Here is an 18,733-nt window from a genome sequence, read left to right as displayed (position 1 = left end):
GAACTCACACCTTCCCGGAAAATCTCCCTCGGGCGGGCGTAAAGCTTTCTTGCCTCAGTCAAATTAAATAAAATCCAATTTAAAATGAATTTTCGCAATTTCATTTAAAAAGGGCAACAGTTTGTACCGCCGCCGCCGAGTCATTCGAAAATTCATGCGGCTGATGTCCTGGGGATGTCTTCCCACCTCCACTCTCGGCCCTTAACCCTCCGCATCCTTGCGGTTGCCACTTGCTCTTGAGCCTCAAATTGGAATTAACGTTTTTAATGACGGAGCAAGCTTCTGTTTGCCGGCGCGAAAGAGATGCCTCACGAACTGCTGCACGCATTTTCTGATGGTGCTTGTGGTGGTCCTGCCCGCCATTCATTAATGCGCTTTTTTATTAGGAAAATCGTTAACTTGAGTTTCTCCACTTAGCGTTTTTGCGTCAAGCTTTTACTTTCGTCTTTATTAAAAACTTTGGCGTCATGCATAAAACTCGCCAGTTTATTGCGATTTTTACACTCCGTTTATGAGCCAGAACCTGGGACCCTGCGATCCTGGAACCTGGAACCTGGAACCTGGTCAGGAGAGGTTGGCCACTAATCCGCTTGTTTTTCATAATCCTTACGCCACAGGCAACGGCCAGGACCAATGTGCAGCCGTTGGAACAACAGCAGCAAAGTGCAAAGTGGCTGGCGGAATTTATTTCATTTTTATTAAAGACGTTGTGGCGGTAAATGCGTGGATGAGGTTGGAAAAGCGGGTGTGCGGGTGTGCGGGTGTAGGGCGCTAGAGTGGGTAACCGGGTGGTTTGGTGGTGACACGCGTGGCTTGTCAAAGCCATGAACAGCTGCTGCCTTTGCCGGGCTAGGAATATGTGGGGACATAATTTTCTCTTTTCTCTTTTTTTTTTTTATTTATTTTCTGCGTTGCCTCCATTTTTTGTGTGGTTGCGGGAAATTATTTTTGCAATGGGGCCGATGAAAGTTGACGAGTAACTTGTGGTGGAAAGGTATGTGGCCTTTGTAACGACGTTAGATTCTTGTTGGAAGTGTTGAAATCCAGGGCAAACTTTAGTTGAAAGCACAGAAGAGGTGACGACAGGTGAAGAGTGCAGGATAGAGGTGAATAGACTGGCTACTGGCATTTAAAATATGCAAGCGGTTGTACCCAAAAATTATATTGTTTGTTTGCCTCGTTGACTGAAAAAAAACTTCAAAGTTAAGCCACAGAACTAGAATGGAAACTCAATCTAAACCGCGTAACAACAAATACATGGTATTCTAAGCGGTATTTAGGTACATTTCCCAAAATCAGTCTAATGACCTATTGTGCCAGCTGCCTATGGACAACTTTATTACGCTGACGTTCTGAAAAATCTCCCGACCATTACTCAAGCCGTTTTATTGGCTCCCTCTCACAAGGCCGCCTTGGTCGCCAAATAAAACCGTCCACCTATCCGGAGAAGCGAAGATGATGCGGCGGAGGAGGCCTTGAATTACCCAAAACATTGGCGGGAAATTCGAGAATGCGAAAATGCGAGAATCATCTGTCTGCTGCGCGCCGCAGGTGCTGTTCTTTGTTAAACTTGAAAAATTATATTTTATTTGCCGGGGCGCACTGTGTGCCGTAGTGATTTCGCGGCCCGTTTTCATTGGCATTGTGGGTCTGGAGTCCGTGAAAGGGGGAAAACTTTTGCTGCTTGACGGCCCCAGTTCGCTGGCCCTTTTTTACAACAATGGAAAGTAGGGGGAATGTGAATATCTCTGGGCATCTTTGTGAATAATGATTTGCCACTCGGGAGCATTTGTAAATTAGATGCCGCTGTGTAGCTGCTGCTTTCCCGTAGCGCTGTTTGCTGCCGGGGACGGCGTAAATATTTAATTTGCGAGATATTCCGCGAGGAAGTCGGCCGACTAAGTTGACCTTTGACTTGCGTTTTCCCCATTTTTTTCCGTCCTTATTTTCAAAAGCCATTATCGTTATGTCCTTTGTTGTCGACGGCCGGGCACGGGTTGTAGCATTTTCCATTATTTTCATTACTTTCAGTTACACTTGGCCTTCAGTATTTTCGGACCGCCGCCTGCGCACTTGACTCAATAATGAGTCAGTTAATTGAGGTGACAATTGTTGGGTCCTCTTGAGAGAGTTGACTTATGGCATTTTGATCATTTTATGCACTCGAAAGGCAAATCAAACTCAACCCTTTTGGGAGATGATTTAGTGCTTTTACATGGACAAAGCCTTTTGTCAGATGGTGGAAGTCGGCAGAACTCAGGATATTTATTAAATTATTTAAACGACGGATGGAGCTTTTTCTAATGAAATTGGAAGGACCAATTGTGAGGCTTGCTTGTAATGTTTGCTTTTTTTGATAAATACTGTAGGAAGTTTTTTATTGTATTGACATCTCTATGTCCGCGACCGATTCAACAAAATTAAAAACAATTGGGGTAAAAACATATTATTTACTCATGTTTATATAACAAGGTTAAATTTTGACTTATAGTCGTCTCATAATAATGATATAAATATATGCAGTAAATGTTATTGTGCTGTTTTTTTCCCTGTAAACAAATATTTAAAACAGTTTCTGAGGTGTACGGAAACATTGAAGCTAATCCAGTTTAATGGTATACCCTGATATCCCGCGACAAAATGCAAAGAGACGACTCACCTGTCCGCCTTCTTGACACCTGACCACATGGCCGCGGAGACGGGCGGCATGAATCTCAAATTGCCGACCGGCGGCGAGGCGTAGGGTATTCCTCGGTATGCCTCCACCGGATCCAAGTGCCTTCCGTCTAATTGGACAATTACGCCCGATATGGCGCCATTGCGTGTGTTGATAATCCGCGAGGAGAGCTGGGCGGGTAATTGATCATGGTTCGGGCTGTAGTTCGAGTTCGAGTTGCTGTTATTGCTTGTGGGTCTTCCACTGCGGTTGCTGCCATTTGATCCGCTGGTGCTCGTGGAAGATGAGGAGGAGGATGAGCTGCTGCCGGGGGACGACAAGCCCGCCGACGATGATGAAGTGAGGGATAATGAGGGTACGGAACTGGAAGTGGCGCTGCTGGAACCGATCAGCACGAGTCCGCCATTATTCACCGACGAGGGACTCTTTTGCGAAGTACTCAGGTTGCCGCTGTTGCTGCTATAACTTATGCCGGCTGCCGAGCATCCAGACATATATATGTTCAGGACGACCAGAATTAGCAGAGATGACCACGCCCACCCCGACCTCCTCGCCGTGGGCGGCACTTTCCGCCGCGTTCTTGTTGCTGCTGATGGCGGGAGTTGTCGGTTCGAGAGCAGCATGACCATTATTATTATTGGTCAAAATGGCCACGTCGCAATGTTGTCGGTATTTTTTCGACAACTTAATGTCCGGCTGGTGTTTTATCTTTTTTTTCGCTCCGCTCTTGTATAATTGACCACAAGTAGCTGTTTGTGGCGTGGCCTGGTTTCCGCTTTGCTTGTTTCAGCAAGTATTCTCACTTTTTGCTTCCCATATACAATTTTCCTTTACAACAGGGTTTGTGCAAAATATTATATGGCAGTTTTAGACATCTGGAATGAAAAGACATGTGGTTGGTTGGTTAGAACTAATACGTTTGGAGACAATTATTCAATGGAATTTACTGTTTATTGGAAAATGTTCCTGGATCACACAATCACGAGCACAAGTTCAATAATTCAACAATGAATGGAAAATTTGAGAAGCAACGAGCAGATATACTAATTAAATATGAATTTTTTAGTTCAATCAAAATGTAATTGAGTGAGCTCAGAAGAAGGAAACTTGCTTTATCTATAAATATCTAAATGTGTATAAATTTAAAAATCTTTACTTCGGCTCTGGTGCTCTCTTCAAGGCAATTAAGTGAGGTGTGTTCCTTGAACCATTTCTTGCTGTCCTTTCTGTCGTTTAGTATTTTTACTTTCTATCCCTCTTGATAGAATAGCTCATGAAATTGGTAAAAGTCCCCTGCCCACTGCTCGCACTTCCACTAGCTGAGTAACGGGTATCTTATAGTCGGGAAACTCGACTCTTCACGTATGTTTGCCAGCTGGAGCATCACCTTGTTTGCACTCGGTGTAGTGTCCTTGCCCTTGTTGTAGTTGGCAAGAACAAAACCCATACGAAGGGGTTTTGTGGATGGGGTGACAGGAAATGGGCTGGGTTGGGTGGCCAGGACATTTGGCATTTTGCATATGCCAGACATGTCAGTTTCGCAGGCAGGCAGGCAGAACCGAGTCCCCTGACAACACAGGGGGCATGCCTACGTGGAATGACTAGGAAGTGGCCGATGGAGGCTATTGGTGCAGGGAACAAAGCTGTAGCCTTTTCATTGGCCAACTGACATTCGGTCATTGGATCGACAATTCAAAATAGTTAAACGGAGGATGTGGGCGGCCCATTTACGGAACTGGCGGAAGGCTTATTAACGGATTTGTTTTGGGGTCATTTTTGGAACGTTTAAGGCAATATTTTTCTTTTATATACTTGAAAGTGTTTAAAAATTGTGTATTTATAACAAGTATCGTATAATTAATTATTTAAAAAATATTCATAATATATTTTATTGGAAACATTTAGTTATAACTAAATTTCTGCTTAAATCGCACGTTTCACGAGGAGTAATTTCTTTCTTTTCCTTCTGTTCTACTTATGGCGTCAGTAAGGTGCTCCACGGTCTCATAAGCCGCAAAGCAGCAGTGCGCGTGATCCCAGTCACCTTTCTACCCCAGAAACCGTATTTTTTTGGGAGGAAGAAGGGCATTTTTATTCAGCTGGCACTTACTTATTCCGTGCGTTGGCTCTTCTGCTGTCTGCTGTCTGCGGCTCGAGTGCAGGTGCTAAGCCCTCCTGTCGTGCATGTGCGTTGAATGTTGGATGTGGGATGTATGATGTCCTTGCTCCTGCCGCAGCGCGTCCTTTTCGTCTTACTCCCGCTGCTTCTTGAGAATCCCTTCACGTACTGCTCGCTCAGCCGCGTCGTCTGCTGTTGCTGCTCCTGCTGCTGCTGCGTTTTCTGAATGCCGGCACGCTACAATTGTCATGCAAGCTGACATTCTCCACGGAGACGTTCAGTTACTCAGCGACGAACAGGATTGTGGGACGGGACACAAGACACTGGCCGACTGCTTATGGGGCTCCAGTTGGCGTCCTTCCATCGCGGATTATGCTGCAATCAGATCAGAGAGATGGCACACTTTATTAGACCTTTCATTCCATCCCATGTGGCACTTAAGCAATGCGTAGTAATTATCCGGCACGAGCCATTTGCGTATTTAGATGCAAAATAGTTTGCCTTGCTATCTAAAAAATATACTGTGTTGAAGAATACATCCTTTACCCTTGTGTTTTTTTTTAAATTAAATTAAATAACCCATTCCAATATTATTCATTATATTATAAATTTTTTGGCTTAATTAATAAATGCTATGTTAACTAATAATTCAAATAAGCACTCCTAAAGCAAAGTACAATTATTCCCATAGGTCGAGCGACTTATCTGCAGGGTATTAATTGAATCACTGACTTGGGCTGGTGGGAAATTTTAATTATACGAAGCCCTCAAGTGTAAGTAAATTATTATGCAGATCATTAGCAAAGTAATTAGACTCGGCTGCCGCCTCGCCCATAATCCTCGGCTCACTAGTTGAATTAATTGTATTCCTGGAAATTCCTGGAAATTGAGTTGTTCCCACATTCCATCAAATCATACCGCTGTCTTCAAATACATTTCCGCACATAATTTCCCCCAGGCCAGGACCGGGAAAGTCACATAAGTATACAGGGGGAGAGCAGAAGGGATTTTAGAGTGCGAGTTGCTTAGTTTGCTCAACAAATAACATCATCAAGTTGTCCGCAGCAGCAGTGACTTTACTTAACTTCACTCCGGCCCACTCCCTGGTAAACATTGTAAATCATACGCACTGTTGCACAGACGCTTTGTTTTATTTTGCTATTGTAAATGAGTTGAGAGCCCGTCACACTGCGGTGGAATCCTTAAGTTAAGCAGTGTGACAAATATACAAATATCCATTTACTCGACCAACAGCTTTTACATTTCCGTTTCCCGCTTACTTTCTTGTTTTTTGAGTATAATTGAAGGAGGTCTAACTAAGATCCAGCCCAAACGCACTCAAAATCTCTGTGTGCACAATATTCACAATAATGCCGCCTTATTACATGACAGGAAGAACATCTCTAACTTTGCTGATTCTTTCCCAAAAATTCCGAACGAACTTTTGGACTTGAAACAAAAAGTTGTCAAAAGTTGAAATTTGTATTCAAGTGTTTGGAACGACTTTATTCACATTTGTAATTTGTATCTCGCTTCTCGAAGAGATAATTGGATTCGAGAGTGTTCATGTTGTTTGCCTAATTTAATTGCGAATAAACGAAACAAAATTCCAGTTTGTGAAATACTTTTGCTTTAATTAAAAATCAAAACGCGATAAGCGGCCCAGGGAATTACTATGGAAAACGTTTTATCATGGTAAGTCGGTCGGGGAATAACATCTCCAGCAAAAGCAAGAAGTAGTCTCTTGACTTTCCAACTGGCCGCAATTTCCGCCATGCCGCAACTTTTTCTGAGCTCTTTGCTCCATAAATTCCGCGCCAGCTAGGCGGAGCATCCGCATCCGCCTCGCATCCGCATCCTCAGCTTCAGCTATTTCACCCGGTCCAAGGGTCATTAATTTGTCTTTTGAGGTGGAGTCGAGGGTGGATGAAAAGGCATTCAGGACGAGGAGCCGTCGTTGCCGCCGAGGTAGTAAACTGCTTAAGTAGCACAGCTAAATTAAGAATTGTGGGCCAAGCAATTAGAAAGGGGGCAGCAGACAATGCGCAATAAAGTTCAAAGTTGGTCAATCCTTAGATGTAATGTATATTTGTGTGCCACGATTTTTTGTAATCTATCTTCTCCAAAGCAGACTGCTAGCACACACGCAAGTTTAATAAAAGCCAGGTGATTCATGAACAAAATCAGAGGACTTCAATCCGATATTTTTGGCGTTAAAAATTAATAGCATTTGTATTTGTAGTATTGTAACTTTTCACAATAGTGATATACTTTTTTACTTTTTAAAAATTCCTTTTTTCCGGTCATTTCTCTGTGATCAACTAAGCTTAAGTTGAATTTGTTGAAAGACATCAATATTGAATGTTCCCGTTCCTTTGGCCGTATGTGAAAAGAAATAGCTTTATAGAATATCGATTGGTACGTTCGCAGTCATGTATTTCCGGAAATTTAATCAGTTTTGGTGCTTAACCGAGTTGTGGAAGCAAACGAAACGAAATATAAAAAGAAATCCAGACCCAAAGGCAAAGGAATGCAAGGGCAGCAGAGAAAATGATAGGGGGTTGGGGATGGGAAGCGAAATTGTTTAGCAGTTGTCTGACTGGAAATGGAAATGAAAATGTTTCTGACTTACTTGCCTTGGCATTGTTATTTCAGTTTATTGAAATGACTGTCTTGCCTTGCCTTGCCTTGCTTAAGTGGGTATGAAAATATCCGTGCAAGCCGGGAGAAATGAAGAGAAGATAGTGTATTATGGAAATGCTTTTGTGTGGAAACTTTCCCTGTACCTATCAGCATCGACTGTCTGGCCTTTTTAAATATAAATATTTTAGTAAATACCTCGGACCACAAAGAGTAAACTAACAGTTTCCAACACATGACTCCAGGGACCACTATTGCACTTGCATAAAGCTACGTCTGATAAAAACAAAAAGAGACCAAAGAGAAGACAGATACTCGGACCAACTCAAACTGCAATTTTTCATGCAAATTTATGCAAAAATGTGAGAAATTCGCTTCAAGAAAATATGAGCGAAAAATGCAATCTGCAAAAGAGTTAACCAAAGGAAAATGAAAAAACGAAGACTTAAGTGGGTGGAGAACTTTCCAAGTGATGGGAAATAATGCGACTTTTTAACTACGTTTTAGTTAAGCCAAATGCATTTTGCATGTCAGAGTTCGTCTCTTGATAATAATATCCGAGAAAAACTGTCTGACTTTTTATCTGCGTCTCTTCATTGCCCTAATGGGCATCCTCCTTTTTGCTGCGATTTAGCTTTCATTATGTTGGCTATCCGACAAACAAAGGCTTATAATTTTTTGCTCACCCAGGCCCTTTATTTATGTATGCTAGAGCACAACTACTCGGCCCTATGACTGGAATCCGGCCTCTGCCAGCAAAAAAGGTCAAAACAATGGATTTACACAACAACGAACGAAGAAATTAAACTGCCTTTCATCAGAAAGAGCGTAACTGAAAGTCAACGAGAATAAAATAGAAAACAATTTCTGGAAAAAAGTGAGAATTACAATACATTTTCATTTTTTAAATAAAAATAAAACGGGGGAATAAGCAGCTTCAATATATTATTAATATTACCATAAATGCTTATATAACTGAAATATGAAAGATAGCATTAACGGCAAATGGAAAATATTAGTTAAGTATCCCTATGCAAATGGCGCACTTTGTTTTTGCCGGTTAACTTCAAGCTTCTTCAATTATTTAATTTATTTACTTGGTTCAATAGCCACCATTCCATACGAGTAAGAAAAGGTGAAATAATAATAGTAGCTTTGCCTTTTTAAGCTTTGGGTTCAGTGCGAAATACTTAATCAGAAAATGTTTAAATTATGCAATGTTCGACGTTAGGAATTCTCCTAATGAGATACACATGTATTTATTCTTGGGCAGAACACAAGCTAAAGCAATAAATTTTTCGCACAATTGGGCCCGGCAAATGCATGGAAAATTAATTTTCCTCGGATTTTACAATTCCCTTTTCATACATGACATAAATAAAGCGCTCGCGGCTAACAAATTTCGAAGGCAAATTTTCGACGCAGTTGGAAATAAATTATCGTTTAATATTGGCAAATAATACGATGCCAAGGGATTTCTGCCTCTCTTCCCAATAATTTCTGTGTTTTTCGGCCCTGCCAGTAACTCGCAAATTGAATTCGTTAGTCGGCGTCGCATAAAATAATTTTGCCTTGGAGGGTCACCAACAGCAAATGACAAAATTATGATATTAAAGCAACATTACACCATTACGTAGCAACACACATGCAAAAATAATTGACGACAATGACGCAGACGACGTACATAGGCAAGCAAAGACATTGCGCATACGCACAGTAAGCCAAGCCAGAGAAAATAATGAGGGTGGAGGGAGAGGCAGGAAGAGTTGGCAGAGTCAAGAAATGGAGGAATCGGAAAGCTAAAAATTGTCATGTCAAGGGATGGCGATTGCCTAACCTGTATGATTACTTTATCACCGAGGCAATATAAAGCACTAAAACTCAAACTAAATAAACTTCAAAATTGCTGTTTGAATTTAAAAGTTGAGTTTGAAAACATTATAAGCACTTTATATTATAAGGGATTTCAAATCCAGTTTACTATATCCAAACCTACATTTCCAATCCTTATCAGCCGGCCGCTCTATCACGCCTAAGGCCACACATCCGAATGAAAATCAATTTGCACCGCACACGCCAAAGGACACAAGCTCTAAATATTCATCCCGACTGAGCGCGTTTGTCTTAATTAATTTCCACCCACGACCAAGCAGCGTCCTTGGCTTTGTTCGGGATTACTTTTGCTAGGAACTAAGCTTGGAACTAGATGCTCTTTGGGGTATTTTAATGACGTTTTCATAAACAGTCGTCGTCGTTCTGTGTTTCTTGCTTGTGTCTTTCAATGCGTTCTTAATTCCATTTTATGCCGTGTGCCTCGGCCTTCATTCTGCGTATTTGTTTTGTTTGGCCGAAATGGCAGATAAAATAATTTATTGGGTAAAAAAACTGGCCAAGAGCTAAGCGCTCTGGTTTCCCAAGCTTCGTTTTTTCCCTGCGTTGTCCTCGCTTTTGTCTTTTGGCTCATGTTATCTGCAATGGAATATCTATTTGGCCATCGCTTTCGGCCCTTCCATAATGTTGGCGCCATGTTGATGTTATCTTAGCGGAAGTGTTGACTCAATGTTTACTCAATGAGGGCGGTGCTGGCGCGATATTACAACGGGTCCTTAGTCCTTTGGGCTTTTGTGTGAGTGTATGTGCGGTCATAGGAGCATTCAGCGCCATTTTGTTTCGCTTCGGGCTTTGTTTTTGGCCACTTAGTTAATACAATTGCTTGTTTCGCTTCGCCTTATAAATATGCAAGAGCAAATCATCCGCTCCCAATAATGCAAGGTCAACACTGGATAGAGTTACATAACACGACGGCCAAACCTTAATTGACCTTTCAACAAAGCATTGATGGGAAAAATATTCTGGGATGACAGCTTCATTTCTGCCTAGACAATAGACATCAATTAGGTTAAACCAAAGAGGCTGCTTAAAAGTCCATATATTATTGGAAACGATTTTATTCAGATACCAAGAACCTATTTAGTCTCGTTCACAAAACAAAGTTAAGAAATGTCTCTTTTATGTGATAGATAATTTTGTGATTTCGAATTATTCATTGTTGATATATTACAATTGTTTTATGTATGTTAAAATCTACTTCAGTTTTAATTTGATTATCTTGATTATATTATTTGTGGTCTGTGGTCTTTGCCAGATCGTTCCTCCCTATTGAGCTGTCATGTTAATTTCACAGCAGAGAAAATGCCCGTTAAGAAACAACTCACAAATTTGGTCCTAATGAGTTTTAACCTCCTGCTATAAGCCGGAGTCATGGGCAGTAATATTTCAATCTGAACAATCTCAACCTTACCGCATAGGAAAGCCTGTTACTCTAATGAGCAACACCTGGGGAGACAGCAGGAGCAGCAGCAGCTGTAAAGGTGAAATAGTTATCCCCAGACAAGTTACAAAATTTACAGCACCAGCAGCAGCAAAAAATCTGCCTTACCACAAAGTGGGTAAAATTGTGGGGCTCTGGAGGGTGGTGGCCGACCTAATGGCACATCTCCAGGCTATTTGGGCTTGGCTTTTGTGTCCGTCCTGGTCCTTGGTCCTGGCGTCCTTGTTGGCTTTGTGTGTTTCCGTAAACTGTCATTTCCGGCTGCTACTGCTCCACTGCTTCTAGCCCCCGTTTCTACGTTTCACTCCTCAGCTTTCAATGCACAATAATTGTTATCTTCAACAATTTGCGGATGTTATAAACATATACGACTGCTTCATATTGTCTGCATGTAAATACAGCATTATGGAATGGGAGCTCGGATTTTGAAAGTGGTCCGTGGTGCACTGACAAAATGTTGAGCATTGTATGAAATGTATGAGAAATTGTAAGAATCTACTTTAAATATCTAAAAAACAGACAAACAGTTCTTAAAATGAAATGAGATTCTGGAGTTGTATTTATTTCGAAACGATATTTAAACAACTTAATCATTCTAGCTGGAGATTATTTTGGATAATCAGTTTAATACTCGTAAATGATTCTAATTCTAGACTTACTTAAGATGTGTGAACGAGTATACATAAACAAGCGAAAATAAATAAAAGTTCCAATTGCAAGTCAAATTTTTCAAATACAATATTTATGTAGATATCTATTAAAGTAGAATCGAATTTTTTATTTCTTCCCGTGTGGACTTCGATGTTTGCACTTGTCGTTCGTTTTAATGGGTGGGGCAGGAGTGCACCTGCTTCACTCGAATACGGCGAGTACGGTCCCCTTTTCAAAAGCTCCTCCTTATCCAGTTACACGTCCTCTACCTCCGCTGGCTTGTACAACAATCGACATCCTCCCAATGGAGAACAGGCACGGAAGACATTTAGCTAAGCGCTTCGCTTGGCAAACAATTTTCGATTTCAGTTCGGGTCCTACATCCTCGCCCCCACCATTTTGGCATTTTCCCCTGGGGGGGATACGCGCAATTTGAAGCTCATGTGCGAAAACTTTCAAGCAGTGAAAGTTGTGAGCACCAGCAAGAAAAAGTCTCGAATTACAGAGATATGTGGGGTGGCTCCTGGGTTACGGATGGTATTACATGCTAAGCCTCGGTTCGGTAACTTTTGGCTGCTAAATTTGTTAGATGAAATATTTCGGAGGGACTTTTTCAATTCCCCGATTGGGTTTCATGCATATTTCAGTTGTACAGCATGCCCGAGGACGTTTAATAGCTGAACGAAGTATTCACGCCCCAGATCTAGGCCATAATTAAGGAAAGGTGATTATCCTGTGCACTACGCATACGCCCCATTGTCTCAGTGGTGGACTCAGTGTGTCACGTCGTCTGTCCCGTAAATTCACCTGTTTGACTGCGTTACTCATACGCCTACGTGCCTCATTAAGAGACGTGTGTCCGTCTCCCTTCCCCACTCAACTCGGTAATAGAAAACTTTGCCATAACATTTAGGCTGCCTAAACTTAATTAACAACCCCGAACAGGTAATCGGCAGGCAGTTGAACTGCTCTCCCCGCCAATCTCACTCCTCGAATTTCCCTACATTGTTCAGGCCATTTCATTTGCAAATGTTCTCTGGACACAAAGCGCCATGGAGCTTTCCGCCTTCCCATTAAATTGGTCATTAGGCGTCAAGTGGCCTGCTGGCGCGTTCCTGGCCGCTCCAGCTTTTTGGCCAAACGATGGCATAAACAAAGGCAACTGAAATTGTTTCGGCTTAATTTGAACGCCCCGCCCATCCCGAACGTAGACTTTAATTACTCGCCCTGCTCGGCTGGCACATTCAATTAAATTATTGTGTAGGAGGTGGCTTTAAAACTGGAGGACCTCTTCCAAAAAACGGTGCATTCAGTTCCTGTTTTGAAAACAAAATTCAAGCTGGAAACAAATCTTTTTAATGGAACTCTTCCGCGGCACAGGAGGTAAAGGAAAGTTTCTCGTGAGTTTGTTCTGCCAATTTCAACGCTTCTATTTGGCATGGTTGACTCTAGTCTCTAACACGAAAACAAGAAAATTAGTTAAAAACTTTAGCAAAAACAGCGGACGTCTTTTACCTAAGGCGAAGTAGGAGGTTTGTGCAGGCTATTTGATCCGACATACCAACAGTTTTGAACAATCGAACTGAAAACGTAGCCATTTGCCAAAATCTCTTTCCCCGAATATCTGTTGCAGAACGAGCTCTTCATTTAGGGTCCATTTTCATGGCTGAGGCACATCCATTTTCTGGTATGCACAAATTTATTCATACCCAACACTGCTGCTTTGTCCATATAATTTTGCACTTCTGGCTGCAACTATGCAGAAACCAAGAAAGAAATTTAAATTAATTCTCAACACAACACAAAAGGCCCGTGCATATACTCGTATGACGGAGAATAAGCGCATAAATAAACTATTTGTTGTAAAGGCAGGAGGTTTTTAGCATTTAAGACTCCCGTTCTGCCCGGCTCCCTCGACTTTTTGTAAACGGCATACAGAATGGAAGGCAACAAGGGGAGCCGAGAAATCTGTTGAGTGGAAAATTACAAAAACTGCAAAAACGGCGTTTACCAACATTTTCTGCATGCCGCATAGTGCCTCATTCTCCTTCTCGGGCCCACGTGTGTTGCTTTTAAGTATTTTGGCAAGTTCTGCATATTTTAATTAGTTTCCACAGGCAGCAAGCAGGTTTCGCCTAACAAGCGAGCAGGCGGCAGGCGAGCGTAAGACGTGGCGTATACGCAATCTGTGACCTCTTGGCTAAACTTCAGGGTGCGTGCTTGTCAGTGTCAGTGAGCGTGTTGATGTGATTTATATGAGCGAGTACTAAAACGAAGCCAGCTACACCCTTTACAGGTAAAACTGTTATGTACTGACATCAGCTTAAAAGTTGGACTCTAAGAAACTATTTTATATTAATGTGTTTTGAAATTATAATTACACAAAATGTATAAGATTTGAATTTCCACTAGATCTACGATTATAGAAATTAGTTTTTTTTTCATATTTGGCGATTCTTAACGTTCATCACACCTTTTAAAAGCTTCCCATATTTTTTAGTTAGTTTAGTTATTTGACATTCATTCACAATGTGGTGCTCTTTCCAGACCCACCACGTAGCTAAACTTAAACATCACTCGGGGCTTGTCAATGGCTTTTCGCCCCTAAAAACTCCGCTAAAAAGTCCACAAGTTTGAAGGAGCTGAGTTATGGCAAGTAGCAAAGTCAAACAAATGTCAAAGTGAAACTAGTCACACACCCACTTGCCAAATCTTGGCTCAATTCCATGCGGGGTTTCCGCGTTTAACTATTTAGGTAACGCATCTGCCCCTACTAGCAGATTTTGATTGCCTCTAAGCGCTCCGCACGGCATTTAGGGTCGACAAAAGGCCAAAGCATATCAATATGCGAGCGAACAGGAGAAAAGGGGCTGAGAAACGTAATGGAAGGAGAGGGTAGTCACCTATGCAAATATTTCCACACTGCCTTTCTTCACTTTCCTCTTAGCCATTCAAAGTTTCTGCTTCAGTGGCTCGCCCGTTCTCCGAATGTATGTATCAAGATACAAGTACTGCAATTTGTAGTCTAGCTCAGCTAGCTCTGCCTGTCGCCTTTCCCGAGATTGGCTGTCATACACAGGTGCACAAGAAAACGGATATGGAAAGTCGAAATAATAGTAAAAAATAAAAAATAACACATGGGCATCGAAGCCGCAAATGCTAAGCTGTATTATTACTTTTGTATGATTTTTCATTTTTAATAATATGATTGCAGACTATTTAACTTCCCTACTTTTCAGTGTAAAACCCACCCACTTGACTGCTCGTTTTGGCTTTTCTGCCATTCAAATCCCGTCTGTATCCGAGGCCGCCGCCCACACAGAATGCATTGCACAGCAGACTGCTCCACACGGAGCATTCCACTTTCATTCCTTTCCTTTTCGATTCGATCCTTTTGGCATACACGGCTCCTTGTGTTTCTGGGGCCCGTTTAATAGTCACAAATTGGTTCTCACACTTGGAATTTCGATTGGCTGTGTGATTTGGTAGGGGCCTTTGACTTGAAAATAGATGAGAATCGAATGGATTAGAAGTAGCGACTGTTGACTTGGTTTTTGCTTAGCATACTAACAAAAAATAGCATATAATAATTTCATTTAGAATTTCACAAACATATTTTTTTTCTTTTATGATATCTTAAATCAAAGAAAGTTAAGCCACTATGCCCTTGAAAAAGTCATTTTACCAATTAGACAGTCAACCTGACATTTAGTTGTGAGCATTCGCTTATTCAATGCAAAGCAAAATCTACATTGCCAACCACTTATCGCCCACAAAACAAATAAAATCCAACAGTTTCTGTTTCGGGTTTCTAAACCGCAGGGGAAAGCATTTTATTCGACTGCGGGCTGATCCCAAAAATGAACCCGCAGATGGCAGAGCCCGCTCATTAAAATTTGTTGCCAAGGCAATGGATCGCAGAGGTTGTGCGCCATAAACAGGGTGAGTGTATTGTTTATGGGTTCGTCTTAATCGCAAACGTAAGCCGAAGCCATCAAATACACAGCTCACAGGCCATGAGGGTAGCAATAGAAAAGATATCAGGATTTGTGTATTTCACCTTAATTTGCGGGGGCTAATCAAACTTTTTTACCATTCAAGGAAATTCCACGAAATGCGCAATAAAGTTTCCATACGAAACTGAATAAATAATAATTATTGTTGTAATGTAAAAATACAAAAATACAAAATGTTTGTGGACTTAAAGCAAAACTTTAAGTTGCAAACACATCTTCTATTTAAGTACCACAATGAAAAATGTGATACTCTGTTCATATGGCCACTGACAATGTTAATATCCAAACAGGGTTTTCGCCCTTCTCACCTTGGCTTGAAGTATTGACAAGGATTGGTTTATCGATCAGAGCTCGACAAACGCAAAAACTGATTTCGCTTCGGGGAAGTTAATAAATTACACTTCAATGGTGCAGTCAAAGCCAAGTTCGATATAAAATATGTTGTGGCAGTCGGTCTTGCGATTGTTTGTGTGGGAGTAAATCTGATACTCGCAGCCGTCGTCTTTGATGCCCGTTACTGGCAGGGCCTGTCAAATCAAATAATTGAACTTTCATTCCATTGTGAAAAATGAAGCACATCCTAGCGGCTGGATAAGCGAAGAAAAACGAGACCAAATGCCGCACATTAAATGCGATTTAAAAATAGGAGCAAAAACCCGTGGCCCGATATGAAGCTGAAACCTTCGCCTCCGTATACTATACACACACATTTCTTCTTAATCCATTTTTGTACTCAACGTTAGCTGATGGATTACTCTCGTTCAAATGTCGAGTCTTGTTAGCGCAGCTTCCCAGCCACCTATCCCGCCCATCTCACGGGTCTCACCCACCCACTGCCCACACCCACTACCCACACCCCCTGCCACCACCCACATTGCAGCAAAAAAAGGAGGATATGTGGCTGGAGATCCGTTGACTGGGCCTGGGGGCCTTTTCTGGGGCGCCACCAACATTCCCCGGCAACAGATGCTGATGGCTAACAAGCCAACGGGAGCACAAGTGTCGCTGATTTTTCACGCTCTAGGTTCGAGTTGTGTATGGGTGTCGGTGAAACCTGAAACATGCGAAAAAAGACCCCTCAAACACACTCGTTTCACAAATAATGTGAAAGAAAGTCCTCATTAAAATGTATGCAAAAAATTCAGATAAATTGCTTCATTGTATTTGGTCTGTATGATTTTGCCTGTGATACATCTTACAACTCAACTATCCAAGCTGGCTCGGGAATTCACCTTGCAGTTTTTCCGATAATTACTGGCCAGGTTACTAGTCTGGTTTTCTTCAGGTTTTCCGGCTATGCCTGCCTCTTCCATTTAATTCCCTCGGGCCAAGGTCTTAGTAAGCTGAAAACATGAAATTTTTTGCATGCCTCTGTTTTCTTTAGTTTTCCCAAGTTGTTTTTCGATGCCAGTTCCATTTTTGCATGTTTTTTTTGGGTACTTTTCCTTTGTTCTCCTTCTTTTCCTTTTTGTCTGTTGGAGGTTCCTGTTTTCTTGCAGGGAATTGCATACCAAAGTAAAATCTATTAGGGCTAAAGGTATGTAGAGATTCTTTAATGCTATGTCAGAACCATTTATCGCTGCTTTCATTATAATATAATATCCGTTGGATGAATGATATTCTTATGTTTATTTAAAGATGATAACCTCTTGAAGTATATGATAATATGACATATAATAAAGGCTTAATGTAAGAACTGATGTAAAGTAAGACAATTTAAAGCTGTTATTATCGGCTTAGTAAGATTTAGAGACAACTGGTTCTAAAACAAAGTTAATTTACCTAAAGTACTATTTTTAATGTGAGTATCTGCCCTTCTTAAGCCAAGCATAAGCAGCATAACAATCATAAAGAAAGACTTTCAACAAAACGACTAGCGGAATCCCCTCGTGTAATGTGCCGCACCTGCAGTGCGTCACTCGAGCTCGCCGTTTTCCTCTCTGAAATGAGTTACATTTTTTATGGCTTGACCAGCCGAGCCACGCCCCACAGGTCCTGCCCAAATACACACATACCTATGCAAAAGGCAGGCGTTAAATTTAATGAAGTTACATTCAGGCTCGAAGTTTTTCGCCAATTTCCGGTGTGTGCGAATCGTCGAGCTGTCATAAAATTGCTTTGTTGTGTAACGTATATACGCGCATAACTGCGGACAATTAAGCGGTTTATGATCTAATTCTATTAACAAAGTGGGTAGGCTGTCAAATGTTCGCTGAATGCGTGTAGTAATTACGCCAGAAAACAAGTGCCGACAAAATGCCGGGCAACATGCAATTGGCCTTTCTACGCAGAGGTGTGCAGAGTAATGTCTGTACACGTAAGGTTAGAACAATTAAGAAAAGTTAAAGAAAAATTAAATGTCAAACATTTAATCTAAACAATATTCTGTAAAGAGATTCAAAATTTTAGACAGTGCATATCTAAGTGTTTGTTGTCCCACAAATGCAACATAAGGAACTAAGTCATAGTTAATACCAAGAACATATGTAGGGAACTATTTTTCTAAATTATCAAAGAAAAATCTTTATCGATGTAATTACATACATACATAGCTTTTTATCGTTACATTAAGACAAAATACTTTTGAAACTCATAGAAAGCATTTGAAAAAGCCATACTACTCTCTTTATCGTTCAGAACATATGGGCTGTTCCATGCTGATTTTGCTGATTTTCCTAAAGTGTTTTTATATCAAGCAGTTAGCCCACTAAAATTTATTTTAGACCGATCCAGTTTCTGAAAATTTAAATCTAATTTTTTTATTGATTTCTCCAAAACTTCTTTTTAAACCCTAACGAGGACTAAGGCGTCTTAAGCAACAATTACTTCGAAGAGCGGTATTTTCAAATTTTATTAGAAGCAACCTTTTGCGAATCAAGTTGGTCAAGTTTATGAAACTATGTTCTAACCCATTTAGGATGCACAAACCGGCGCTCAGACACTTATGTGTTTCCACAATATTCGCCCATTCCTACTATTCCACTATGTATAGATATATAGATATATGTATGTGTACGAAGGGAACTTTTTCCGTTGCGACATGTTCAAGTGCTAGCTAACAAAGTCAACACAAGATTACTAATACGCACCATTGTACGTGACTTTTTGCTGTCAGCTAAATCAAGTTTCATTATGTGTCAAGCCTTGTAGAATGAGGGGTTGTGATGAAATACGGATAAAACCGCAGCCATGAGGAATATTGGGGTAGAATCGAAGCTTCCTGCACACGTGGCGACTTGTGCATGAAACACCTGCAGCAACTTTTGCTAATTGTGGGCAGACCACATGCTTATAAATGC

The 18,733-nt window shown here is 41.2% G+C and overlaps 1 protein-coding gene across 2 annotated transcripts in view; it reads right to left on the bottom strand.

The window, feature by feature from the left end:
• LOC120454387 (neuroligin-3) overlaps window positions 1–18,733 on the bottom strand; it is a 69,237-nt gene that overhangs the window by 29,211 nt on the left and 21,293 nt on the right. The window contains exons 1-4 of one of the 2 annotated variants that reach the window (XM_039639637.2): window positions 6,040–6,223; window positions 5,715–5,984; window positions 4,788–5,171; window positions 2,660–3,552 (exon numbers count right to left, since the gene is read on the bottom strand). In XM_039639637.2, coding sequence (XP_039495571.1) covers window positions 2,660–3,306 — 647 coding nt within the window. In that variant the 5' untranslated portion in view covers window positions 3,307–3,552; window positions 4,788–5,171; window positions 5,715–5,984; window positions 6,040–6,223. Of the gene's footprint in view, window positions 1–2,659; window positions 3,553–4,787; window positions 5,172–5,714; window positions 5,985–6,039; window positions 6,224–18,733 lie in introns of those variants that run through there. The other variant, XM_039639636.1, reaches the window with a different exon arrangement.

The sequence above is a fragment of the Drosophila santomea genome, chromosome 3R, assembly GCF_016746245.2.
Source record: "Drosophila santomea strain STO CAGO 1482 chromosome 3R, Prin_Dsan_1.1, whole genome shotgun sequence".
Classification (NCBI taxonomy): domain Eukaryota; kingdom Metazoa; phylum Arthropoda; class Insecta; order Diptera; family Drosophilidae; genus Drosophila; species Drosophila santomea.
Note: the sequence above shows the minus strand (reverse complement) of the source record. Positions and strands in the feature narration are given on the sequence as shown.